Source organism: Theropithecus gelada, chromosome 20 (assembly GCF_003255815.1).
Source record: "Theropithecus gelada isolate Dixy chromosome 20, Tgel_1.0, whole genome shotgun sequence".
Classification (NCBI taxonomy): Eukaryota; Metazoa; Chordata; class Mammalia; order Primates; family Cercopithecidae; genus Theropithecus; species Theropithecus gelada.
The window spans coordinates 27,294,929-27,322,366 of NC_037688.1; the positions used below are offsets into that span (position 1 = coordinate 27,294,929).

The window sequence follows — 27,438 nt, forward strand, 5'->3', positions numbered from 1 at the left end:
AAAAAAAAAAAAAAAAAAAAAAAAAGAAAAGAAAAGAAAAGAAAAGAAAAGGCAAACCCATTTGTTAAGAGAGAGCTTATCAAGCCCATTTTACTGATGGGGAAACTGAGGAGAGACGGGATTGGCCAGATCACGACCTGGAGGCAGCAAAGACGTAAAATCACGGTTGGGATACAAGATGTGCCGGTAGTGTAGGAGAAACGAGCTTCCTGAGACTCAGGAGAAAGCCACAGCGATGGGAAGGGAAGCGGAACACTGAGACCCTAAAGGCCCACAGGCTGAGCGAAGGGGAACCTCTCCTGAGGTGACAGCTGTCAGCACATCTCTTTTCGGCGCCAGTCCAAAAATCGCGGTATCTGATTGGCGAGGTTGGAGGGGCTGAACGACCCTAATTGGTTAGTTCGACCTCGAACCAGACTTTCACCTGGAAGATCTGGCAAGGAGTGGGCGGGACTTCTAACTGAGTCACTCGTTTCATTGGTGAAAAGAAAACGAACCAGGCACTATTCGGAAGTGTGATTGGCTGTTGCTAGGAACCGTCTCAAGGCCTTATGGGCCCTGGTTACGGAAGCCGAGGAAGGCTGAGAGCGGTCTCTCCAGGAAAGTAGTCGCGGAATCTCAGTTAGCGGTGGAGAGGCGGTATGTCCGGTTCAATGGCGACTGCGGAAGCTAGCGGTAGCGATGGGAAAGGGCAGGAAGTCGAGACCTCAGTCACCTATTACCGATTGGAGGAGGTGGCAAAGCGCAACTCCTTGAAGGAACTGTGGCTTGTGATCCATGGGCGAGTCTACGATGTCACCCGCTTCCTCAACGAGGTGGGGCCTGGGAGGTGGGAGGCCTCTGGAGCTGCTGGGGCGAGGGGTCAAAAGGCTGTGTGGAGGGTATGTGGGAAGGAAGGGAGGCTTGGCTGGGGGCGATAAGGCGTACGAAAGGGATCACGACCCTCAGAAGGAAACTGGGGTGGGATTGGGGGGAGGGCTTTAGTTTGCATGCATTTCCAGTCAGCTCCGAGTTCTGGTGCCTTATGTAATACCATGTATTACTTATGTGTCGAGCACTTGCTGTGTGCTCAGCTAAACTCTAAGCCATCATTATCTTTATTTTACAGAAAGGGAAACTGAGGCTCACAGGTTGAGAACTCTCAAGGCCATGCAGTTAACGGCCTAGATCCTTTGAACCTAGGTCTGAAGTGCACCCACATCTGTGCTTTTCCAGTGTGCCTTCTGAAGTAATACCGTTTTTGGTTTTTGTCTTCTAGAGTAGAAGCTGAGATTTCTCTCCACACGCTCCCCCATCTTGATTATGCCTCCATTGTCTTTTTTTCCCCCCTAATCTGAGTTGACCTTGAGGCCAGAAATTCATAAATCAACCTTTTTTTTTTTTTTGTCATTGGCTCATGTTTTGTCATTTTTCTTAAATATTCAAGGCTGTTTTATTTAATCTTCAAGCCTGTTGCATTAGATCTCATTTTAAAAATTATCTTTGAGATCATGGTGCAACTAATTTTTTTTTTTTTTAATTAAGGAAAGAGGATAGACTTTTAAAAATTTAAACTAACTTTTTGAGGTGTAATGTACATACGTAAATTGTGCCTATCTAAAATGTACATTTTGCTGAGTTTTGAAAAATGTATTCATCCATGTTAACACATAAACCATTTCCATCACTCTAAAAAGCTTCCTTTCCCTTTGCAGTCATTCTCTCCCAACCCTAGGCAACTAGTGATATGCAACCACTAAAGATTGGTTTGAAGCTTTGATTGTGTGTGTGTGTGTGCGTGTGTGTGTGTGAGATCATTTTATTTTGAGCAATAGATTAATGACTTGTGAAAGCTCACTTTCTATTTCTCTGAAGCAAATATACTAGTGAAATATTTTTTCGATTAATTTGGGGCCTAAAAGACAAATCTCTGCATCCTGACTTTTAATTCTAAAAACTTTTAAAATGTAAAAGTTTCCCCCAAAGAACATTATTTTTAATAAATCTTAATAGTGAACAATAACTTAACAAACTCAGAATTTAGTAACTTCTTGCATTTGTATGGTGTATGGCATTTTATGCTTTTAAAATTGCTTTCCGGCCGGGTGCTGTGGATCACCCCTGTAATCCCAGCACTTAGGGAGGTCGAGACGGGCGGATCACGAGATCAGGAGATCGAGACCATCCTGGCTAACACGGTGAAACCCCGTCTCTACTAAAAATACAAAATACTAGCCGGGAGTGATGGCGAGCGCCTGTAGTCCCAGCTACTTGGGAGGCTGAGGCAGGAGAATGGTGGGAACCCGGGAGGCAGAGCTTTCAGTGAGCTGAGATCTGAGATCACGCCACTGCACCCCACTGCACTCCAGCCTGAGACTCTGTAGTGCCAGCTACTTGGGAGGCTGAGGCAGGAAAATCACTTGAACCAGGGAGGTGGAGGTTGCAGTGAGCCAAGATCGCGCCATTGCACTCCAGTCTGGGCGACAGAGTGAGACTCCAAAAAAAAAAAAAAAAAAAGGCGGCGGGGGGGCTTTCCCATTATTTCATCTTCAGAACAACTAGTCCAGGGTGACTTGGATAGTGGTGATTTTTATTTTAACAGAAGTACGAGTAATAGGTTCAGAGAGACCCTGGTCATATAATCAATTAGTAGCAGATTTGACAGATCCCTTGATTTCTCTTGTCTGCATAGCATTACTTCAAAATTCTAGCCTTAGCTATGACTTCTGGTATTTGCTTCATAATAAGTTTCATGCTAAAGCATGGTTCATAATGGGTAGAAAATCAAGTTTTTTGGCCGGGCGCAGTGACTCATGCCTGTAATCCCAGCACTTTTGGAGGCAGAGGCAGGCAGATCACCTGAGGTCAGGAGTTCGAGACCAGTCTGACCAACATGGTGAAACCTCATCTCGCTAAAACTACAAAATAAAGCCAGGCGTGGTGGCACCTGTGATCCCAGCTACTTGGGAGGCTGAGGTAGGAGAATCGCTTGAACCTGGGAGGCAGAGGCTGCAGTGAGTTGAGATGGTGCTGCTGCACTCCAACCTGGGTGATAGGGTGAGACTGTCTCAAAAAAAGAGGAAAAAAAAAGAAAATCATGTTTTTCATTTGTGGTTTTATTTCCCCCCATTTTTTTTCTTGCTTGATTCAGAATAGATGGTGAGCTTGGAGGGAACACTCAGCCCTTACAGAGAGCATTAATTCAGTCTCAAGTAATAGTTGCTACCTGTTTCTTTTTTTTTTTTTTTCCTCTGTGAAGATTCCAGAAGTAACTAACCTGTTTCAACCACATGCTGATATAGCCAGAGACATCACTAATGTGCCAAGGTTTCCCTTGGAGCTTAAGCCGCAGATCTTTACCTGCAGTTTTGTGTTTTTTTTGTTTTGTTTTTTGAGACAAGGTCTTACTTTCACCCAGGCTGGAGTGCGGCTCCCTGCAGCCTTAGTCTCCTGGGGTCAAGTGATCCTTCTATTTCAACCTCCCGAATAGTTAGGAAAAGGTATGCACCACCACACCTGGCTAATTTTTTAAATTTTTTGTAGAATTGGGGTCCCACTATGTTGCCCAGTGTGGTTTGAAACTCCTGGGCTCAAGGGATCCTCCTGCCTGGGCCTCCCAAAGTGCTGAGATTACAGGTGTGAGCCACTGTCTCAGCCTAATTAGCTATTCTTATTTAATCTATTCTGTTTTCTTGTTCATTCCAAGCCTACTCATTCATTCACTTATTCAAATATTTATTAAGCCTTTACTATTTTCCAGACACTGTTCTAGGTGCTGGGGATTTAGTAGCGAATAAACAGCTATGCCCTCATGGAGATTACATGGCACAGGAGGCAGACAATAAGAATAAATAACTAAAATATATACTGTGTTAGGTAGTGGTGAGCACTAAGAAGAAAAATAATACAGAGGACTGGACATGCTGGCTCACGCCTGTAATCCCAGCACTTTGGGAGGCTGAGGTGGGTGGATCATGAGGTCGGGATCCAGAGCATCCTGGCCAACATGGTGAAACCCCATCTCTACTAAAAATACAAAAATTAGCTGGGCGTGGTGGCATGTGCCTGTAGTCCTACCTACTCGGGAGGCTGAGGCAGGAGAATCACTTGAACCCAGAAGGTGGAGGTTGCAGTGAGCCGAGATTGTGGCACTGCACTGTAGCCTGGTGATACAGCGAGACTCCATCACACACACAAAAAATAATACAGGGAAGAGGACTGTGGAATGTGTATGTGGTGTGAGGAGGAGGGTTTGAAATTTTAGCAATGGTGGCGAGATAACTTTATGAAGATGACTAAGTAAAAGCCAGGAGCAAAGTGAGGGAGCTAGCCATGAGGATATCTGTAGGAAGAGCATTCCTGGCAGAGGAAACAAGTTCAAAGGCCTTAAGATGGGAGGATGTCTGCTGTGTTTGAGGAACAGTGAGGGAGGCCACAGTGGTTGGATAGTTGCAGATGAGATCAGAATGATCAGGGGAGGGCAGATCACATGCAACTTTCTTCTAGGAAGGACTTTGGCTTTTATTTTGAGATGGGAAATCACTGGAGCAGAAGAGTGACCTGATGTGACTTAATGGCTTAATGGGATCATTCTGACTACATTGTTGTGAAAGACTGAAGGGAGAGTGTGTCTGGAGTTGGTTCCTTCTGGTGGGTTCTTGGTCTCGCTGACTTCAAGAATGAAGCCACGGACCTTCACGGTGAGTTGTTACAGCTCTTAAAAGTGGCACGGACCCAAAGAGTGAGCAGCAGCAAGATTTATTGTGAAAAGTGAAAGAACAAAGCTTCCATAGTATATAAGGGGACCCCAGCAGGTTGCTACTGCTGGCTGGGGTGGCCAGCTTTTATTCCCTTATTTGTCCCCACCCACATCCTGCTGATTGGTCCATTTTACAGAGTGCTAATTGGTTCATTTTTTACACAGTGCTGATTGGTGCATTTACAATTCTTTAGCTAGACACAGTGTTGATTGGTGTGTTTTTACAGAGTGCTGATTGGTACATTTACAATCCTTTAGCTAGACACAGAGCGCTGATTGGTCCGTTTACAATCCTCTAGCTAGACAAAGAAAAGTTCTCCAAGTCCCCATTCGACCCAGGAAGTCCAGCTGGCTTCACCTTCTCAAGAGGACAAGGGCAGAATTGAGGAGCCCGATTAGGAGGCTGTTTTAGTAATTAGGCAAGAGATAGTGGGTTGGACCAGAACAAGTGTCAGATTTTGGATGTGTTGTGATGGAAGAGCCAATAGGATTTAATGGTGTGCCAGATTTGGGGAATGAAAGAAAAAGGAGTCAACGATAACACCAAAGTGTTTGGCTTATGAGTCTTCAAGAATTGGGTTGCTATTAGATGAGAGAGGAAAGACTTACATTGGTGTTCATCCTTCTCTTTCCACTCTGATGTCACTTTGGGGCCCCTCCTTTAGCAAGGGGTTGCTAATCTAAGTGTCCTGTGTCTGTGGGTTACCATTTTTTTTGATTGATGACTGGTTAGAGTGTGATACTGGAGTTTGAATGTGGTAGTTTAGAATTGGTAATATAATTGAATTATCTTTCCCTAGCAGATTAATTTTGCATTGTTTGAATCAGTGCATTCATGAGTTGTTGAAATCATGAATGAAAGTAGTGCATGTCATTATCTTTCCACTATGTAGTAGTTTAGAAAAATCACATAAAAATGGTTATAATATTTTATGACATTGAATAGAAAATATCAAAGTGCATCTCTCTTATCAAGGGTAAAATTTTGTGAAACTTTGTTCAGTTATATATAATGTCTTTTTTTTTTTTCTTTTTGGAGACAGTCTGGCTCTGTTGTCCAGGCTTGAGTGCAGTGGTGCCATCTTGGCTCACTGCAACCTCTGCCTCCTGGGCTCAAGCAATCCTCCCCCCTCAGCCTCCCGGGTAGCTGGGACTACAGGCATGTATTACCACACCCAGCTAATATTTTTTGTATTTTTTTTTTGTAGAGATGGAGTTTCATCATGTTGCCCAGACTGGTTTCAAACTCTGGGCTCAAGTGATCCTCCTGCCTTGGCCTCCCAAAGTGTTGGGATTACAGGCATGAGCCACAGTGCCTGGCCTATAATGTCTCATGTATATGGTATTTACTGGATTGCAGTGTAAAATTATTTTCTTACTGGGTATTACAAGTGAAAATTTGGAAGCCATTGACTTGTGTATAAATAACCATTTGTCAAAAGAGTAACTTGAAATAACATTGTGATATTTTTAAACTTTTTTTTTTTTTTTGAGACGGAGTTTCACTCTTGTCACCCAGGCTTCTGTGCAATGGCATGATCTCGGCTTACTGCAACCTCCGCCTCACAGATTCAAGCAATTCTCATGCTTCAGCCTCCTGAGTAGCTGAGATTACAGGTGCATGCCACCACGCCCAGCTAATTTTTCTATTTTTAGTAGAGATGGGGTTTCGCCATGTTGGCCAGGCGGGTGTTGAACTCCTGACCTCTGGTGATCCACTTACTTTGGCCTCCCAAAGTGCTGAGATTACAGGCGTGAGCCACCATGCCCAGCCCTATTTTAAAACTTTATATGCGTATTTATTTATTTATTTTAAGATGGAGTCTTGCTTTGTCACCCAGGCTGGAGTGCAGTAGCATTACCTTGGCTCACTGCAACCTCTGCCTCCTGGGTTCAAGTGATTCTCCTGCCTCAGCCTCTGGAGTAGCTGGCACTACAGGTGCCTCCCACCACATCTGGCTAATTTTTATGAGATGGGGTTTCACCATGTTGGGTAGGCTGGTCTCGAACTCCTGACCTCAAGTGATCTGCCCACCTCGGCCTCCCAAAGTGCTGGGATTACAGGTATGAGCCACAGCACCGGCCTATATATGTTTTTAGAAACTGTCACCATAAATGAGAATATTACTTTAGGACCCATCTTGTGAATGGGATAACATTTTATTAACCCAACAAATATTTGTTAAGTTCTGTGTAGTAGTAGGCCCTGGTGGTGTATAAAAATAAACATGGAACCCCAGCCTGGGTGACAGAGTGAGATTCTGTCTTAAAAACAAAACAAAGCTGAGTGCAGTGGCTGACACCTGTAATCCCACCACTTTGGTAAGCCAAGGTGGACAGATCACTTGAGCTCAGGAGTTTGAGACCAGCCTAGGCAACATGGTGAAACCCCATCTCTACAAAAAATACGAAACTTAGACGATCATGGTGGCATGAGCCTGTAGTCCCAGCCACTCAGGAGGCTGGGGTGGGAGAATAGCTTGAGGCCAGGATATCGAGGCTGCAGTGAGCCGAGATAGCACCACTGCACTCCAGCCTGGGTGACAGCGAGACCCTGTCTCAAAACAAACAAACAAAACCAAAAAATCCCATGATACTGCCTTCTTGAAGCTACCATTCTAGAGGAGTCAAAACAAAAACAGACAGATGAAATAATTTTAAATCATGGCACTTTTATGAAGAAAACAAACGAGAAAGAAAAATCAGGAAAGATTTAATTTAATAAGAGTGATCTGGGAAAGCCTCTGTGAGAAGATAATTTTTAATTGAGCTGATGGTCATGAACCTGATTTGGAAAGAGTACAGAAAAGAGCATTCCAGCAGCATTTGAAGTCAAGCAAGAGTTTGGCACATTAGTGGGACTTAAAAAAGCTATGTCTATAGTGAATGAAGGACAAAAATGGCCAGAGAGCTAGGCAGGAGCCAGGACATGCAAGGTCTGGTAGGTAGTTTGGATTAGATCCAAAAGATAATAGAAAACCACTGACATGTTTTAAGATGAGGGATGGCATTGGAGCAATTTACAGACTGTCCCTGACTTACTATGGCTTGACTTAAAATTTTTTGACTTTACCATGGTGTGAAAGTGACATGGTAGTACCCATACAACCATTCTGTTTTTCACTTTCAGTATGGTATTCAATAAATTACATGAAATATTCAATACTTTAGTATAAGTTAGGCTTCATGTTAGATGATTTTGCCCAACTGTAGGTGAACGTAAGTGTTCTGAACACATTTAAGTTAGGCTAGGCTAAACTCTTTCAATCCCAATAATTTGACTACATCTTCCGTGCATATACTTATATGTACAAACATGTATATACTTATATATACAAATATGTACAAATATATACAGAAATAGAGTCATAGTATTCTGTTAGTTGATTTGCCCTAGTAGTCGTCATAGTATTTATTGGGTGCTTATTATTCTAAGTGCTTTACATGTAATTTCTCTTTCAAGCCTCCCAAAAACCCATTTTAGAGATGAGAAAACAGGAGCAGAGGAGGAACTTTCACAGTCATAAAGTTAGGTGACACAGGTGAGGTTTGAACTCCAGCACTGTGACCCTATAGCCTGTACTCTACTCTTTTTTCTTTTTTCTTTTTTTTTTGAGACAGTCTTGCTCCATCACCCAGGCTGGAGTGCAATGGTGTGATCTCGGCTCACTGCAACCTCCACCTCTTGGGTTCAAGCGATTCTCCCTGCCTCAGCCTCCCGAGTAGCCAGGATTACAGGCACCTGCCACCATGCCTGGCTAATTTTTGTATTTTTTTCTTTTTTTATTATACTTTTAAGTTCTAGAGTACATGTGCACAACGTGCAGGTTTGTTACATATGTATACATGTGCCATGTTGGTGTGCTGCACCCTTTAACTCGTCGTTTACATTAGGTATATCTCCTAATGCTATCCCTGTCCCCTCTCCCCACTCCATGACAGGCCCTGGTGTGTGATGTTCCCCTTGGGTTTTGCCACGTTGGCCAGGCTGGTCTCGAACTCCTGACCTCAGTTGATCTGCCCGCCTCAGCCTCCCAAAGTGCTGGGATTACGGGCCTGAGCCACCACGCCCGGCCTATGGCCTGTACTCTTAACCATACCCTAGGATCTGCGTCAATGTTTTTCATGGCTGCAGAGTATGGAATTAGGTCTGTTTTATAGCTTTGTTCACATTTTAGATATAATTTGGAAGGATTGGGAATGTGGTATAGGGAGTTAAAACAGTTACCCCTTTCCTGGAACCTAGATAATTTTTTCATTTCTTAAGTACATCAAACAGGTATATAGTGAAAAGCCACCTTCCCCTCTGCCCAGGTTCACCGCCTCCTAAAGTTAACTACCGCTGTTTGTGTACCGTTGTTTGTGTAGTTTCTTTTTGCGTATACAAGGCAAGGTGAATATAGTTTCTCTTTTTTTACACGAAAGATAACATACTATGCACACTGATCTGTGTCTTGCCTTTTTCACTTAACTGTATATCTCAGGGATCTTTCCATAGCAATAACTGGCATCCCTCCTCCTTCACCACAGCTGCATAGGATTTATTGTATGGATCATAATTTATTTAAGCAGTAGTCTATTGATAAACATTTGGGTTTATCAATATTTTGCTGTCACTTTTTCTTTAAATTGACTTAATTGAAATCAAATGTAGGGACAATAAAATGTACAGATTTTGACTGTAGAATTCAGTGAGTTTTGACAAATGTCTCATCTGTATAATCACCGTCACAATCAATATACGGTCATGGGTCACTTCACAATGAGGGTACATTCTGAGAACTGCATCATTAGTTGATTTTATCCCATTGTGAACATCATAGAGTGTATTTACACAAACCTAGGTGGTGTAGCCTACTGCACACCTAAGCTGTATGGTATAGTCTCATGTTCCTAGGCTACAAACCTGTACAAACCTGTAGGCAGTTGTGACATAGTAACAAGTATTTGTGCATCTAAACATAGAAAATGTGCAATAAAAATATAGTATTATAATCTTATGGGACCACCATCATATATATGGTCCATTGTTGACCATATTGTGTGGCACATGACTGTATAGAACATTTCTACCAGTGTTGTCCCCATACACACTGATTTTATTTCTAACACTATAGTATGTACTCTTCTGTCTAGCTTCTTTTGCTTAGTATATCTGTGAGATTCATCTATTTTTTCTGTATTATCAGTGATTTGTAACTTCTGATTTCATTGTGTGAACATGCCAAAATTTGTTTATCCATTCACCTGTTGATTGACATTTTTGTTGTCTCCAGTTTGGGGCTATTATGAATAAAGCTGCTAGGAACTGTCATGTACAAATCTTTGTGTGGGGCCGTATGATTTTATTCCTCCTGGGCAAATACCTAGTAGTAAAATTGCTAGGAGTGAGATTACTAGGTTATGTGTCTGTTTAACTTTTTAAGCAACTGCCAGAGCATTTCCCAAAGTGTTTATATCATTTTATATTCCCACCACAATGTAGGTTTTCCAGTTTCTTCACATCTGCATTGACACATTGTATTTGTCAGTTATTTTACTTTTAGCCATTTAATGGGTGTGTGGTGGGCCAGGCGCTGTGGCTCATGCCTGTAATCCCAGCCCTTTGGGAGGCCGAGGTGGACAGATCACGAGGTCAGGAGATTGAGACCAGCCTGGCCAACTTAGTGAAACCCCGTCTCTTCTAAAAATACAAAATTAGCCACGTGTGGTGGCGCATGCCTGTAATCCCAGCTACTTGGGAGGCTGAGGCAGGAGAATCGCTTGAACCTGGGAGGTGGAGGTTGCAGTGAGCCGAGATCGCACCACTGCACTTCAGCCTGGAAGACAGAGCAAGAGTTCGTCTCAAAAAATAAAAAAAGCAATTGTAATGGGTGTGTAATGGTATATAATTGTGGTTTTAACTTGCATTTTCCTGATGACTAATGATGTTGTATCTTTCCATGGGCTTATTGGCCATTTATATATGCCTTTTTATGAAGTATCTGTTTGGTCTTGCCCTTTTTAAAATTGGGTTGTTTGTTATTTTTGACTTGAAAGCGTTTTTTTTTTTTTTAGTGGCTGGGTGTTAGCTTTGGGGTCCAAGTGTCTGATTGAGCTTTCTATTTTACCACTTAATAGTTGTGGAACCTTGTAAAGGGCTCTGTAAAGGCCCTTTTCCCTCTGTAAAATGGAGATAATAGCACATACTTCACAGGGTAGTTGTGGTTGTGACAAGTAATTTAAATAATGCATATATAGATTTACTATGGCATATTACCTGGCTTAAAGAGCTCAGTAAGTGTTAGTGATTATTTTGTTTTTAATACAAAATTGCATTGTTTCCTGCAGCATCTTTTGAGTACCAAGTGGCAAGTGCTTTGAAGGATTGGAAGATAAATTAGATGACTTGGATTTGCAGGGAAGATCTGTGCCCAAGCAATTGTTGTGTGAGGTATAGAGTGGCCTTGCCTTAAGACTGCTGGGAATGCAGGCTCTATTTGGTACAATCCTAGGGTATTTCTTGAAAGCTTTGGAGTTTGACTAATAATTCCTACTGGATTTCTCCAAGGCTGGTCAAAAGAAAGTGGATTGTTGCCTGGCCATTGGAATTAACATTATAATTAAATTAATTAATTAATTTATTTTTGAGATGGAGTCTCACTGTGTCTCCCAGGCTGGAGTGCACTGGCGCGGTCTCTTTACAACCTCTGCCTCCTGGGTTCAAGCAATTCTCCTGCCTCGGCCTCCCGAGTAGCTGGGATTGCAGGTACCCACCACCACGCCTGGCTAATTTTTTGTGTTTTTAACAGAGACAGGGTTTCACCATGTTGGTCAGGCTGGTCTCAAACTCCTGACCTCAGGTGATCCTCCCAGGTCAGCCTCCCAAATGCTGGGATTACAGGAGTGAGCCACCGTGCCCAGCCTCACATTATAATTTTATAGAAAGAATGCTCTCTGCCAAGAGTGGTTCCAAGTGGTTAGTTCTAGGGAAGGTGAGAAATAAGATGAGGCAGAATTTATTTATTTTTATTTATTTATTTATTTATTTTTTGAGATGGAGTCTTGCTCTGTCACCCAGGCTGGAATGCAGTGGCAGGATCTCAGCTGACTGCAAGCTCCGCCTCCCGGGTTCACGCCATTCTCCTGCCTCAGCTTCCGGAGTAGCTGGGACTACAGGCGCCCGCCACCACGCCCGGCTAATTTTTTGTATTTTTAATAGAGACGGGGTTTCACCGTGTTAGCCAGGATGGTCTCGATCTCCTGACCTCGTGATCTGCCCACCTCGGCCTCCCAAAGTGCTGGGATTATTGGCGTGAGCCACTACGCCCGGCCGAGGAGGCAGAATTTAACCTCTACCACTGCCCAGGTGAGGTGACCTGATCAAGGAATCTACTTTCATTTATGTATTCATTTTGCCCAGGGGCATGGCATGCACTTTAACAGTGTTAAAGTACAAAGCAAATCCTAGAACACACAAGTGTGTGTTCGCACTTGTGAGCTGTGTGTGTGCTCACTCCCTAGCTCCCATTATGTTCCAGGCACCATGCTGTGTTCTAAAACAGCCATGAATGGGACAGATGTGGTCTCTGTTCCCAATGGAGTTTATCTAGTCTGACGGAGAAGAAAGATATTAAATAAATAATTGCAATTGTGATACATAAATACCATGAAGGAACCTATGGCATTGTGAGAATCAGTGCAGTGGGACCCCATCTGGTGGGGATAAGGATGTCAACTTATGTTTGGATCTGCAGACCTGTACTTCAGACCCTGCCAAGGTTACACCATTCCTGGCAGCCAGCTGGTTTGCCTCTCTTAGGTGACAGCCTTTTCTTATCAGGCTCATTCTAACCCAAACGCAAATACCTGTAGACCTGCACCATTTCTTCCTGTTCACCCCCCAGGTCTGTTATCTTTCTCTGCCCTGCAGACTGTTTTTTAGGAAGTAGTTTTTGTCCTCTCCAAAATTTTAATGTCTATGTTTTATTTTGATGAGGTAACGTGTTTGGCTAGAGGAACCCCCTTTTCATCACCAGGCCTAATTTTGCACTTCCTCAATCTTAATGTTTGTAGATTTAATTTTCCAAGTCAGGTGGTCTCTAGTATATCTCCATTGTTATATTTTTATTACATCACTATGGAATTTCCACCCACAGAGAATTTGTGTAATTTTTTTTCCAACAAGATTTTTATTCTGTAGCTGCCATTCTTCACATTCTCCTCTTTTCTGCCCGTCAGTCCCCTATTTCCATAGAATTAGTAATCTGGAAGTATTATTTTCCATAAGGAATTTGTCCTCTTTCTCTGTTGAAACAGATTTTCTGTCTGCGTTCCAATAGTACTTAGTAAAGTAAATGAACTTAAGGAAAAGTCAATAGATTTCCCCTATTCCTATCATATATTCTTGGGACAGGTGAACTGGATAAAATTTTTCACAAGAGGACATTGCGAAATTTCCTTTGTAGCTGTAAAGTATTTCACTTGATTATTATTGCTTGACTTAGATAGAAATGAATAGATCACAATCATTGTTTTGTCTCTTTTGGCAGTTTATAATCTCGTCGGCAGTATAGTTTATTTGAAACATTTCATTTGTAATATTGTGTAATTGCGTACGTAATATTAAGTAGACAAAGAGTCCATTAGTGTTAAAGTACAAGGCTATTCAGGTTAGAAGAATGTTTTTTGCAAGTTCACACGAGGTTTAAATACAAAGCAAATCCTAGAAGAAAATGGGAAATATCTACTGTCTTACTAGGTTTACTTAATAAAAAGTAGGGAGGAATTTTTGAGTGTCTAGTGGATTTGAATAGTATAGACAGCTAATCTAGACTACTGAGCATAAAACCTCTTATATACTTCTGTCTTGTTACGATTCAGACAAAAGCATATTTTTAGTTTATATTGTAGATATATAAACCTAACTTTACTCTCTCTTTTATTGTGGTGAAATATAGATAACAAAATTTGCCATTTTAACCATTTTTAATTGTATAATTCAGTGGCGTTAATTATGTTTACACTGTTATGCAGTCATCACCACCATCTATTTCCAAAATTTTTTCATTACCATCCCAAACAGAAACTCTAACCATCAAGCCATAACTCCGTATTCCTCTCCCCAAACTCAAGCTAATGTCTAATCTACTTTCTGTCTCTATTGAATTTGCCTTTTCTAGGTACCCCATATGAATGGAATCATATAATATTTGTCATTTTGTATTTGGCTTCTTTCACTTAGCATAATGTGTTTTGTTTTATTTTTATTTGTAAAATATATATAACATAAAATTTACCATTTTATTAATTGTTAAGTGTACAGTTCAGTGGCATTAAGTACATTCACATTGCTGTACAGTCATCACTACCACCTATCTCCAGAATTTTTCATTATTCCAACCTGAAACTCTGTACCTATAAGTCCCTATTTCCCCCTCTTCCAAGCCTCTGGTAATCACAGTTCTAGTTTTTGTTTCTATCAATTTGACTACTCTAGGATATAAATGGAATCAACACTATTTGTCCTGTTGTATCTGGCTTATTTTACTTAGCATAATGTCTTCAAGGTTCATTCATGTTGTAGTATCAGAATTTCATTCATTTTTAAGGCTGAATAATGTATATACCACATTTTGTGTATCTATTCATCTGTTTATAGGCATGGGTTGTCTACCATTTGGCTGTTGTGAACAATGCTACAGTGAACATTGGTGTACAAGTATCTGTGTGAATCTGTTTTTAATTCATTTGGGCATATCTAAGAGTGGAATTGTTGGGTCATGTGGAAATTCTATGTTTGGCTTTTTGAGGAACCTCCAAACTATTTCCCACAGCAGCTGCACTATTTTATATTCCCACCAGCAATATACAAAGATCCCATTTTTTGATTTTTGTTTTTTTAATTGTAGCCATCCTAGCAGGTGTAAAGTGGTGTCTCGTTATGGTTTGATTTTCATTTCTTTTTTTTGGTTTGGGGAGTCCCTTTCTGACAGAATTCATTTCCTTAATGACTACTGATATTGCACATCTTTTCATCTTCTTATTGGTCATTTGTATATTTTCTTTGGAAAAATGTCTACTAGAGTTCTTTGCCTTTTTTAAAATTTGGATGTGAGAAGGAGAGAGCGAGAGAGCTCTTTCTCTGCCCACTTTTTTTTTCTTTTTTTTTTTTTTTTTGAGACGGAGTCTCGCTCTGCCGCCCAGGCTGGAGTGCAGTGGCACGATCTCGGCTCACTGCAAGCTCCGCCTCCGGGGTTCACGCCATTCTCCTGCCTCAGCCTCCCAAGTAGCTGGGAATACAGGCGCCTGCCACCAGGCCCGGCTAATTTTTTGTATTTTTAGTAGAGACAGGGTTTCACCGTGTTAGCCAGGATGGTCTCGATCTCCTGACCTCGTGATCCGCCCGCCTCAGCCTCCCAAAGTGCTGGGATTACAGGTGTGTGAGCCACTGCGCCCGGCTCTCTGCCCACTTTTAAATTGGAGTGTCTTTATTGTTAGGTTACAGTTCTTTATATATTCTGGATATTAATTCTTGATCAGATATATGATTTGTAAATATTTTCTCACATTCTGTAGATTGTCTTTTTACTCTTAATGTCTTTTGATGCTCAAAAGTTTTTATTTTGATGGAGTCCAATTTATCTGTTTTTTGTTGTTGTTTCCCATGCTTTTGGTATCATATCTAAGAATCCATTGCCAATCTCAAGGTCATGAACATTTACCCTTATGTTTTCTCTGAGAGTTTTATGATTTTAGCTTTTATATTTAGGTTAATGATCCATTTTGAGTTAATTTTTGTAATATGGTGTGGGATAGGGGTTCAACTTCTTTCCTTTGCATGTGGAAATCCAGTTTCCCAGCATCATTTGTTGAAAAGACTGTTCTTTCCTCCACTGAATCGACTTGGCATCCTTGTGAAAAATCAACTGAGAGCTCGATCTTGGCTCACTGCAACCTCTGCCTCCTGGGTTCAAGCGATTCTCCTGCCTCAGCCTCCTGAAGAGCTGTGACCACAGGTGCCCACCGCCACACCTAGCTAATTTTTTTTTTTTTTTTTTTTTTGAGACGGAGTCTCGCTTTGTCACCCAGGCTGGAGTGCTGTGGCCGGATCTCAGCTCACTGCAAGCTCCGCCTCCCGGGTTCACGCCATTCTCCTGCCTCAGCCTCCCGAGTAGCTGGGACTACAGGCGCCCGCCACCTCACCCGGCTAGTTTTTTGTATTTTTTTTTTAGTAGAGATGGGTTTCGCCGTGTTAGCCAGGATGGTCTCGATCTCCTGACCTCGTGATCCGCCCGTCTCGGCCTCCCAAAGTGCTGGGATTACAGGCTTGAGCCACCGCGCCCGGCCAAGCTAATTTTGATATTTTTAGTAGAGATGGGGTTTCACTGTATTGGCCAAGATGGTCTGGAACTCCTGACCTCATGATCCGCCCGCCTTGGCCTCCCAAAGTGCTGGGATTACAGTCGTGAGCCACCGCGCCCAGCCTATTTCTATTTTTAATTGTATTTTACTTAAAAGTTTATATTATGGTAAAAACAGCATGACATCTACCATCTTTTTTGTTTTGTTTTGTTTTTGTTTTTTTGAGACAGTATCACTCTGTCACCCAGGCTGGAGTGCAGTGGCGTGATCTCTCCTCACTGTAACCTCCGCCTCCTGGGTTCAAGTGATTTTCCTGCCTCAGCCTCCTGAGTAGCTGGAATTACAGGTGCAGGCCACCACACCAAGCTGATTTTTGTATTTTCAGTAGAGATGAGGTTTCGCCATGTTGGCCAGGCTGGTCTCAAACTCCCAACCTCAAGTGATCTACCTGCCTCAGCCTCCCCAAGTGCTGGATTACAGGTGTGAGCCGAAATCTACCATCTTAAACATTTGTTTGTTTTAAACACATGGTCTTGCTCTGTCACTCAGGCTCGAGTGCAGTGGTGTGATCATAGCTCATTACAGCCCCGAACTCCTGGGCTCAAGCAGTTTTTCTGCCTCAGCCTGCCAAGTAGCTGGGACTACAGGTGTGCACCATCATACCTGGCCAATTTTTTTTCTTTATTTTTAATATAGATAGGGGTCTTGCTGTGTTGCCCAGGCTGGTCTTCAACCCCTGGCCTCTACTGATCCTCCTGCCTCAGCCTCCCAAAGTCCTGGGATTATAGGCCTGAGCCACTGCACCTGGCCTATCTTAAACATTTTTAAGTGTACAGTTCAATTGTTTTGAATTTTGAATATTGAATATTGTTGTGAATCAGGTTCTTCAGAACTTTTACATCTTGCAAAAATGAGACTATACTCATTAAATAAATTCCCATTTTTTCCTTTCCCCAGCGCCTGGCAGTCACATTCTACTTTGTGTTTCTACGAATTTGACTACTTTACATACTGCCTATATTTTTGAGATTTAGCCATAAGATGTCACTGTAGTAAGTGAGCACACTTGTATAACCACCATCTGGTTCTCCCTCATCCCCAGAGGTACCCACTGTATTACCATAACAGCATAGGTTCATTTTGCCTGTGTTTGAACTTTTTATAAATGGAAATTTCACAGTGTATATTCTTTTGTGTCTGGTTTCTTCAGTTCAACATATTGCATTCTCATGTGTTGTGTATGTGGCAGTGGTTCATTCTTTTTCATTGCAGGTTAGGATTCCATTGTATGATTATATCTCAATTTATACATAGTCTCCTGTAGACGTTTGGGCTATTTCCAGTTTGGGACTGTAATGAATAATGCAGCTATGGCCTGTGTGTTGTGTGTGTGTGTGTGTGTGTGTAAATACGTATATCTGTTACACATTTGAGTATATATTTAGGGGATCTCGTTTGATTTTTTATTTTTATTTTTTAAAGAGATAGCGTCTCACTTGTCCAGGATGGTCATGAACTCCCAGGCTCAAGCAATCCTCCCACCTTGACCTCCCAAAGTGCTGGGATTACAAGCATTAGCTGCCGTGCCTGGCCTTCATTTGGTTTCTTTTTTAATGGAAATTTTTATTGAGATAATTGTAAATTCATATGTAGTTGTAAGAAATGATAGAGATCCTTTGTACTCTTCTCCCATTTGTAACATTTTGCAAGACTTTAGTACTATATCACAACCAGGATATTGACATTAATACAGTCCACAGATATTCTGATTTCCCAGTTTTACTTCTCTTTTTTTTTTTTTTTTTTTGAGATAGAGTCTTGTTCTGTTGTCCAGGCTGGGGTGCAGTGGCACGATCTCGGCTCACTGCAACCTCCGCCTCCCAGGTTCAAGTGATTCTCCTGCCTCAGCCTCCTGAGTAGCTGGGACTACAGGCACATGCCACTATGTACAGTTAATTTTTTGTGTTTTTAGTAGAGACGGGGTTTCACCATGTTGGCCAGGATGGTCTCAATCTCCTGACCTTGTGATCCGCCCACCTCGGCCTCCCAAAATGCTGGGATTACAGGCATGAGCCACCACGACCCGGCCTTGCTTCTCTTTGGTTTGTTTCTTAAAGAGAAAGCGAGGTGGTTTAATTTGTAGTCAAGAGTCACTTCTTTCTTGATTACAGTGCTCATTATACAAATTTCATCTACCCGTTGGTACAGAAATGGTACCCTGCCACTTCCCTGGACATTTATTCCAGACAGAAAAATTCCTGTACAACCCCCACCTATATGTCTGCCAGCAGTTGATCTCTTTGCCTTCTTAAAAAGTTATGTAAACTCTTATCTAGAATATTTGGGGTTTTTAGTTCAACTGACTGGACATATACAGTATAGAAACTCATTTTTTTTCCAGGGGGTTTGATAATATTCTCAACTCTAGATCAAGAACTTCCCATTACTTAACCTGTCTTTGATGGTCCTGAAAGTTCCCTAGATGGGAAATAGATGTAGCAGTATGTCAGGGTCACTAATTTTCCCTGGATAGTATTAATATATATAGAAGGTTTGCTACGTCTCCTGGCCCTGGATAATCTGTCTGAAAAGAGTTTGTGTGAATGAAGTTTTCACATATTTGCTCTTCATGTCATCCTGTAGGCTCAAAATGAACAATACAGGGAGATTCATTTTGCTTATCTATAGTTTCTAAATTTTTGATAATGAAAATTATTACTTTTGTAAAGAAAGTTATAAAAATACTAACACAATTAAATATAAAAATGCAGGGTGCTTGGATCCTAAGAAAATAGGAGCTTACTGTGATTAAAAGTCAGACTGCATGTAATAATTAGTTATAATTAATAATGCTTTTTTTTTTTTTTTTTTTTTTTTTTGAGAGAGTCTTGTTCTGTTGTCCAGGCTGGAGTGCAGTGGTGCAGTCTCAGCTCACTGCAAGCTCCGCCTCCTGGGTTCTTGCCATTCTTCTGCCTCAGCCTCCTGAGTAGCTGGGACTACAAGTGCCTGCCACGACGCCTGGCTAATTTTTTGTATTTTTAGTAGTGACAGGGTTTCACCATGTTAGCCAGATCATCTCGATCTCCTGACCTCGTGATCCGCCCGCCTCGGCCTCCCAAAATGCTGGGATTACAGGCGTGAGCCACCGCACCCAGCCCTTTTTTTTTTGGTTTCCATGAAATCTTTCAGAAAATAATAATGCTTTTTCAAAGATTGAATTTTTGGTAAATGTTTATATTTTGGCTAGCTTAAGTTTTCCCCTTTCTCTGCCTTTCATTTCTAGAGTCACCAGAAGGAAAATGTAAAACATTTTTAAAATGGCTCTTTGCCTGTAAATCATCCAGCACACACCCTTCATTTTTTCTAGTTTCAGGCATAAAGGGAAACCAGGCTCAGATAAGAATGATCCTTGCTGTATGCTGAGAGGCTCATATATCTTTCTTTTTAAATTATTATTTTTTATTTTTTAATATTTGTGTATTGTATTTTTAATTTTTTTAGACACAGGGTCTCGTTCCGTTGCCCAGGTTGCAGTGCAGTGGTGCCACAGCCTTGAATTCCTTGGCTCCTGGGTGATCCTCCTAATTCAGCTTCCTGAGTAGCCAGGACTACAGGCCACCATGCCTGGATAATTTTTAAATTAAAAAATTTTTTTTTGTGGAGAACGGGGTCTTGCTTGGTTGCCCAGGTTGGTCTTGAATTCCTGGCCTCAAGCAATCATCCCGCCTTGGCCTCTCAAAGTGTTGGGATTACAGGTGTGAACCATTGTGCCTAGCTATCTTTTTTTTTTTTTTCTTTTTTTTAATTCTGAGAGGCTCTAGCTCAAACACAAGTTAGCAGGTTAAAGGCTACTCCAAGTTCTGGCAGAGCTAATCTTTACTGCTTGGTCTTCAAAAAATAGAGGTTTGTAACTCTTTATTTATTTATTTATTTATTTTGTGACAGAGCTTCACTCTGTTGCCCAGGCTGGAGTGCAGTGGCGCGATCGTGGCCCACTAGCAACTTTCACCTCCCAGGTTCAAGTGGTTTTACAGGCGAGTGCCAGCATGCCCAGCTAATTTTTGTACTTTTAGTAGAGACAGGGTTTCACCACGTTGGCTGGACTGGTCTCAGACTCCTGGCCTCAAGTGATCTGTCCTCTTCAGCCCCAGTGCTGGGATTATAGGCGTGAGCCATGGCACTTGGTCTTGTAACTCCTTTTTGGACTTCCTTCAAAGTGAAGGTCTTTGCCCATGAGCTCTTTGACATCATCTGGTGTCCATTGGTAATGCGTCAGCTCCAAAACTTTCTACTTTGTCTTGGAAGATTTGCTGGTGTCTGTGGGCATGGGCATGGCTGCTCTGGTTATCTGCTCCTGCCTCATTTCTTATTGGTCAATTGCCATTATCTTGGCCCAGAATCACAGTAAATTCTCTGAAGCCCAAATATGTTGAGGAAATACCAGGATACAGAGCTCATTCAGGGTGGATCTAATGTGAGTAGTTTGATAACTTGCTGCAGGATAGGCTTAAAACCAGAGGGTTGGCTGGGCGCAGTGTAATCCCAGCACTTTAGGATGCCAAGGCGGGTGGATCACCTGAGGTCAGGAGTTTGAGACCAGCCTGGCCAATGCGGTGAAACCCTGTCTCTACTAAAAACACAAAAATTAGCCGGGCATAGTGGCAGGCACCTGTAATCCCAGCTACTTGGGAGGCTGAGGCAGGAGAATCGCTTGAACTTGGGAGGCGGAGGTTGCAGTGAGCCGAGATGGTGCCATTGCATTCCAGCCTGGGCGACAGAGCTAGACTCCGTCTCAAAACAAACAAACAAACAACAACAGAAAACAGAGGGTCAGTGGAAATAGGACCTTGGTTGCAACAATGCCTGAATATGTCATGTTGACCCATTCACAAGTAATCATAGGGATGACATTTGTTATATTTCCTTTCATCATGCCTGAGAGCATAGTGGGAGGAAGTGGTGATATTTTTATCCTCTGGGTTGTCGATGTAATATTCTCATGTCAAGAAAATACTTTTTGGGAATGTAATTTCCATTTTCACTGAAGGCTCTGCTTCAAATTAGGACTTAACTGTTCAGAAACTTGCTCCTGGGTGAGCTTCTTGTCGCTCTGTACCAGGGTGAACATGTAGTGGCAGATCATGTCTGAGAAGAAGGAGATGATAAATATGGGCAGGACCATCCAGTGGCTGATGCTGGAGTTGAACAGTAGCTCCTTCACTGAGAGCTGGTCTGGCTTCTCCTGGGGTGCTGGGGCTCTTTAAGTTCTCCCCGATGCCTTCTCATGCTCCCTCAGCCTAGGTATTATCTTGACCTAAGACTGGCCAGCACCCTGCTACAGCCTTGGGCCTAGTGCACTGATTTCAGCTCCTCCAGCTGGGCTGCCAGTGGCCCACAGCAGCCCTCTATCCGTTTGATTTTCACTCACTATGTCTGGAGACTATGGAGTTCTACACAGAAACCAAGAGCTCCCTGACATCTTTTTGCTTGTTCTAAGCCATCTCTATTAAGATCACATTTTAGAGTGAAAGTTATTAAACCAAAGAATTTTGTTTGATCACTCTGACCCCCACTTGCTTCAGTGAAAAAAAAAGCAGGCTATAAAACATTATGTACTATATGAATTCACTTTGTGAAAACAGAAAAGACTTCTATTTATTACTGCCTACCACACAAAATAGTAAGGATTCAATAAAACATTGTAGACTAATGGCTGAAATGATTGAAAGAATACACAGGAAATGAAATTTTATGCACCAGATTGTTAACTGGGCTTATTTCTGTTCCAGGACTCTAGTTGATTATTCTTTTTTCCAGATTTACCACAGTGAATATATAATTTTTACTTGATATTTTTAAAAAGTGGTGTGATTTCTCTTTTTTATAAGTGGCGAGAGATTGATGAAAGTGAAAGTACTTTCTAGAAAGAACTGTGTAGCAAGTCATAAATTCAGTCATTCCCTGAAATGTCGTAATCTACTACAGAGCTTTGTTGTCCTTTTACTTTGAAAGGCAACACAATAGTTGGGATGTGTCAAAATGAAAAAATAGCGTTCATAGTTTAGATATATAGAACAAATTGGGACATAATTCCAGAACTGATGACTTAGTTCCACAACAAAGAACACACCACACCTGAGAGTTTCAGATATAATAACAAATGAATGGTGGCTGTCTTACTCTTGCTTTAAAATAGCATTCTTAAATACTAGGATGTGAGACCCACTCATTGGGTGGAGACCTTTTAGGAGATAAAAATAGAAGTTATCCTTATCCTCAGGGAGCTCATTGGCTAGTGACTGTGACTGGGAAGTAACATTTACAGTTTATTTATTTTTTATTTTATTTTATTTTATTTTTTGAGATGGAGTCTCACTCTGTCGCCTAGGCTGGAGTGCAGTGCCTCCAGCGTGGGCAACAAGAGTGAAACTCCGTCTCAAAAAACAAACAAACAAACAAAACACAATTTCAGGAGAGTATGTGGTTAAGTCTTCCTTCTACCCTATCTCCCAGCCACTAGGTTCTTTCACCATGTCTAGAGATATTTTATGCAGGGGTATAAATATGCATATATGTATCTACATTTAAAAATCGTAGATGGTGTTATGTTATGCTCTTCTGGAGTACAAAGTGTTCTATACGCTTGTCTCATTTAATATGTACAATAGTTGTCAAGACAGGTACTCTTACTAACATTTCCATTTTACAAGTAAGGAACCAAAGACATCTCAATTTCTTAATAACTTGTGCAGGGTCACATAGCTGATAGTTATAGAATCTGCTTCCTGAGGCACTACTTTATATAGTTAACTTATCTATTTCTTCACTTATTTTGAGTCAGAGTCTCGCTCTTTTGCCCAGGCTGGAGTGCAGTGGCGTGATCTTGGCGCACTGCAACCTCCCCCTCCCAGGTTTAAGCAATTCTCCTACCTCGGCCTCCTGAGTAGCTGGGACTACAGGCACCCGCCACCACCATGCCTGGCACTTTTTATATTTTTAGTACAGACAGGGTTTCACCAAGTTGACCAGGCTGGTCTCGAACTCCTGACCTCAAGTGATCTGCCCGTCTTGGCCTCCCTAAGTGCTGGGATTACAGGCATGAGCCACCACGCCTGGCCTAGTTAACTTTTTAATTTGAAACAATTTCAAAGTTACAGAAAAGTTGCAAGAATATAATAAAGAATTGCATATACCCTTTGCCTGGAGTCCTCAGTCAGGTTTCTGCAGTTATCTTAATAATATTGGCAAAAGGAACCAACCTAGGATTGCACATTGTTCCCAGTTGTCATGTCTCTCTAGCCTCCTTCAATCTGGAACAATTTCTTCACTCTTTCTTTTACTTTCTCATGATGGTGGTATCTTTAGAGATACAGGCCAGACCTGTCCAGAGAGATTTTGTAGAATATTTCTAAATTTGTGGTTGTCCTAGGTGTCCTCACAGTAATCCCCATATTATGCATTTTTGACCACAGTATCACAGAAGTTATGCTATGTTCTTCCCATTGCCTCTTACCGGGCAGCACACAGTGTCAATTTGTTCTATTATTTCTAATAAAGGGAGAAAGGAAGAAAGGGGTATGGGAAAGTAACTTGTTGGTTTGCTTTTTAGAGAACCCTTGGTTCAGTAAATATATTTTCCTTGTAGCACCCTGGAGGAGAAGAGGTTCTGCTGGAACAAGCTGGTGTAGATGCAAGTGAAAGCTTTGAAGATGTAGGACACTCCTCTGATGCCAGAGAAATGCTAAAGCAGTACTATATTGGTGATATCCATCCGGTAAGAACTATCAGTGCTAGCAACCCTTATGCAGAGAAAACTACTCAATAGCTGCAGAACAGGATGAAGAAATGAATTATTGGCCAGGTGTGGTGGCTCACACCTGTCATCCCAGTACTTTGGGAGGCCAAGGCAGGCGGATCACTTGAGGTCAGGAGTTCGAGACCAACCTGGCCAACATGGTGAAACCCTGCCTCTACTAAAAAATACAAAAATTAGCCGGGTGTGGTGGGGCACCCTTGTAATTCCATCTACTTGGGAAGCTGAGGCATGAGAATTGCTTGAACCTGGGAGGCAGAGGTTGAAGTGTGCCAAGATTGCACCACTGCACTCCAGCCTGGGCGACAGAGCGAGACTCTGTCTCAAAAAAAAAAAAAAAAAAAAAAAGATGGAAATTCATTCAACCTAGCCATCAGGCTAAATTTTCTCCAAAATTATCCAGTCTTACTGTGTTAGGATATAGCTTCTTTGCCAGGTAGCACATGTAGTATCTCTAAAAAGCTAAGGGAACTGATTGTGGATTATTTTTATGTGTTGATTTATTATTGTAATGCAGTTAATAATACCTCTACCTAAAATAGTGGTTTGCTTGTTTTTGCAAGCTCCTTGCTAAAGGTAGTAATTATGGACTTTTAAAACTGTCTGTATATACCATGCTAACAAGGGACCGTGATATGCTCAGAGTAGGGGTATCTTTCTATGATCCTCAAGTCTCCCAGGGAATTCACTATCACCAGAATACAGTCTCATATTCCAAAGTTAGAAACAAGCATATAATGAGAATTCATTTGGATATGTCTTAAAATATTATTTGTTTTCCTTTTTTTTAACAGAGTGACCTTAAACCTGAAAATGGTAGCAAGGTAAGAAGTCATTGGTTTGTCTTCTGTGCTTATATTTCTGTTTACTCAAGTAGAACTGCTTTTTGGAACATTTTTTCTTAACAAGAGAAGTTACAAAGTATTTCCTTTTTCCCCAAGCAAAAATCCTATTTTTCAGGAATTTGGACTTGGTGTCATCTCAGGAAAAAAAGAATAGCTGAGTCTTGAACGGCAGGAAACATTTTGCTAATGCTTCTATATGCTTTTTAAAAAAAAAAAAAACTGAAACTCGGCCGGGCATGGTGGCTCACATCTGTAATCCCAGCACTTTGGGGGGCCGAGGTGGGCAGATCACAAGGTCAGGAGATTGAGACCACGGTGAAACCCCGTCTCTACTAAAAATACAAAAAATGAGCTGGGCGCTGTGGCAGGTGCCTATAGTCCCAGCTACTCAGGAGGCTGAGGCAGGAGAATGGCATGAACCCGGTAGGTGGAGCTTGCAGTGAGCCAAGATTGCGCCACTGCACTCCAGCCTGGGCGACAGAGCGAGACTCCGTCTCAAAAAACAAAAAACCAAAAAAACCCTGAAACTCCAAAGCTATGCCTTGTGTGGTTTTGAAAGACATTAGTTTATGGGTTCAGTTATAGAAAAATACCTTACTTTTACATTATGTAGAACAAATGATAATAATTGTTTCTGTGTTGGAAAAAAATAATTTCAAAGTTGTTTTGTTTCTTATAGTTTATCTTCTTTATCTGTAGCACAGAGGCCTTTCTGTACTTATTTTCCAAATTTAATTCTTTTATCCTGTAGGCTCAAATAGGCTCACACCCTTCCCGGTTACTTAGTAATACAGCGAAAACAAAAGACTAAGTATTTGAGTGTTTGAAAACTTTAATGTGTACTGCACTGCATACCAGGAAGAAAATATGTAACCATTTTCTGCCTCCCACATGCTAGGTGGTTCATTTCCCTTCTTCCCTAACACTTTTCCTTAATTTCTGTCTTTCAGATAGCTGTTACACAGCACTCTAATTTAAAGGGACAGCAGTTTAGGTGCCACCTAGAACATAGGAAAGTGATGCTGCCTCCCTCCCCTTTTTCTCCTCCTTGCTGCTTGCTTCCCATTCCTCATTGAGCTGGAATTACTGAATAGGTTTGACACAGCAATTAAAGTTGGCCTAGACACAAGAATTCTATTAACTCAAGAGATTGCTTGCTTAACAGTGTCTGCCATCTGTTGCCCTGCAATCCAGAGTGTTTGTGTAAATTAACTCTTCCATCTTGCTAGACTGCTACTCTGAACTATTGAGTTGTTTCTGAAGGGGGAATGAAATGGTTCTTAAAACACTTTGTAACAACTTTTGGTTGTTTGTCCTCTCCTCCTAACACATGTATTACCCATTCTTGAATCCTTTAAAAAAAAAAATTAAATAGTTCAAAACAGTATTCTGTAAAAAGTTTCCTCCTATCTCCAGCTCTCAGTGTCTTAGTTCCCCTTCCCTGGAGGTAAGCAGCCATCATTTTTTGTTGTTGCTTACTCTTAATAACTTGTGTTATTATGGTAAAATTTGAACTACGCATGGCCTTGATATGTATATCGAACATGTCCAGAAAATACCACTCTCAGAGGTCAACATCTGATTCAAGGGATATAGGAGCCATAACACATTTCTGCACGGCAACTATGAGAGCATCTTTTATATTAAAACAATAGAAAAAATATGTTTGCAATTACAATGTCCAGAAGTCTACAAATTGCTTCTTGTTGCTGTTTTTCTTTCTTGGTAGTATAGTTAGGACCATTCTTAGGAATGTAGAACAATGTTCCCCAAATTCTGTTCTTGTATCACCTCAATTGGAATCCCTTGGCATGTACATGAAAATATATAGGAAATGTTTATTTCTTGGGCTTCCACTCCTACTGATTTGGAATCTCTGGAGATGGGGTTTAGGAATTTGCAGTTTAAGTAATCTAGGTGATAAGTAGGTAGCTAAGCCCAAACTTTTTGCTGAATGATATGCCCATCTTTTCATTTGAAAACTTAGGAAAATTTAATTCTCTTCAGTGATAAGCATTGTCTGCCTTCTATAGGCCAAAGAATTAGAAATTTCTCAGCTGAATTAAAACTATTGAGCCATCTAGGTGCAGTGGCTCACGCCTGTAATCCCTACACTTTGGGAGGCTGAGATGGGAGGATCGCTTGAGCCCAGCAGTTGGAGACCAGCCTGGGCAACATGGTGAGACCCTGTCTCTATTTTTAAAAAATCATAAAATTAGCTGCACATGGTAATGTGTGCCTCCAGTCCCAGCTACTGGGGAGGCTGAGGCTGGAGGATAGCTTGAGCCCAGGAATTTGAGGCTGCAGTATGCCATGGTAACACAATTGCACTTCCATCTGGGTCACACAGCGTGACCCCATCTCAAACAAAACAAAACAAAACAAAAAAACCAAAACAACTATTGAACCTTAGATTTTTTTGTAAGAAATATAGAAAAAGCATTTAAGCTCACCGAGTTCTGTAATAATTTAGAAGTCTCCAAATGTAGTTTAGCCGCTATCTGGGTTAAAAAATGACTAAAGGCAGTGTTTTCAATCCAGTTTTCCTCATGTCACTGTACTCAAGGGCCATGTCTTCATCAAGTAAAGAGTCTGGCTATTGTGTCTCTAGTCACTCTGCTCTACTTTAGGCAGATCAGGCAAGAAAGGCCTTTTGGAACATTTTCAAGACCACCTACTTAGGTTTTTATAGAGCGAAT

At 41.5% G+C, this 27,438-nt stretch overlaps 1 protein-coding gene across 2 annotated transcripts in view; it reads left to right on the forward strand.

Annotated features, from left to right (window-relative positions):
• Window positions 1–458: 458 nt before the first annotated feature.
• Window positions 459–27,438, forward strand: part of LOC112613821 (cytochrome b5 type B) — a 40,239-nt gene continuing 13,259 nt past the window's right edge. For both annotated transcript variants that reach the window (XM_025369691.1, XM_025369692.1), the window contains exons 1-3: window positions 459–815; window positions 23,727–23,855; window positions 24,689–24,718. In XM_025369691.1, the coding sequence (XP_025225476.1) occupies window positions 642–815; window positions 23,727–23,855; window positions 24,689–24,718 (333 nt within the window). In that variant the 5' untranslated portion in view covers window positions 459–641. The remainder of the gene's footprint in view (window positions 816–23,726; window positions 23,856–24,688; window positions 24,719–27,438) is intronic.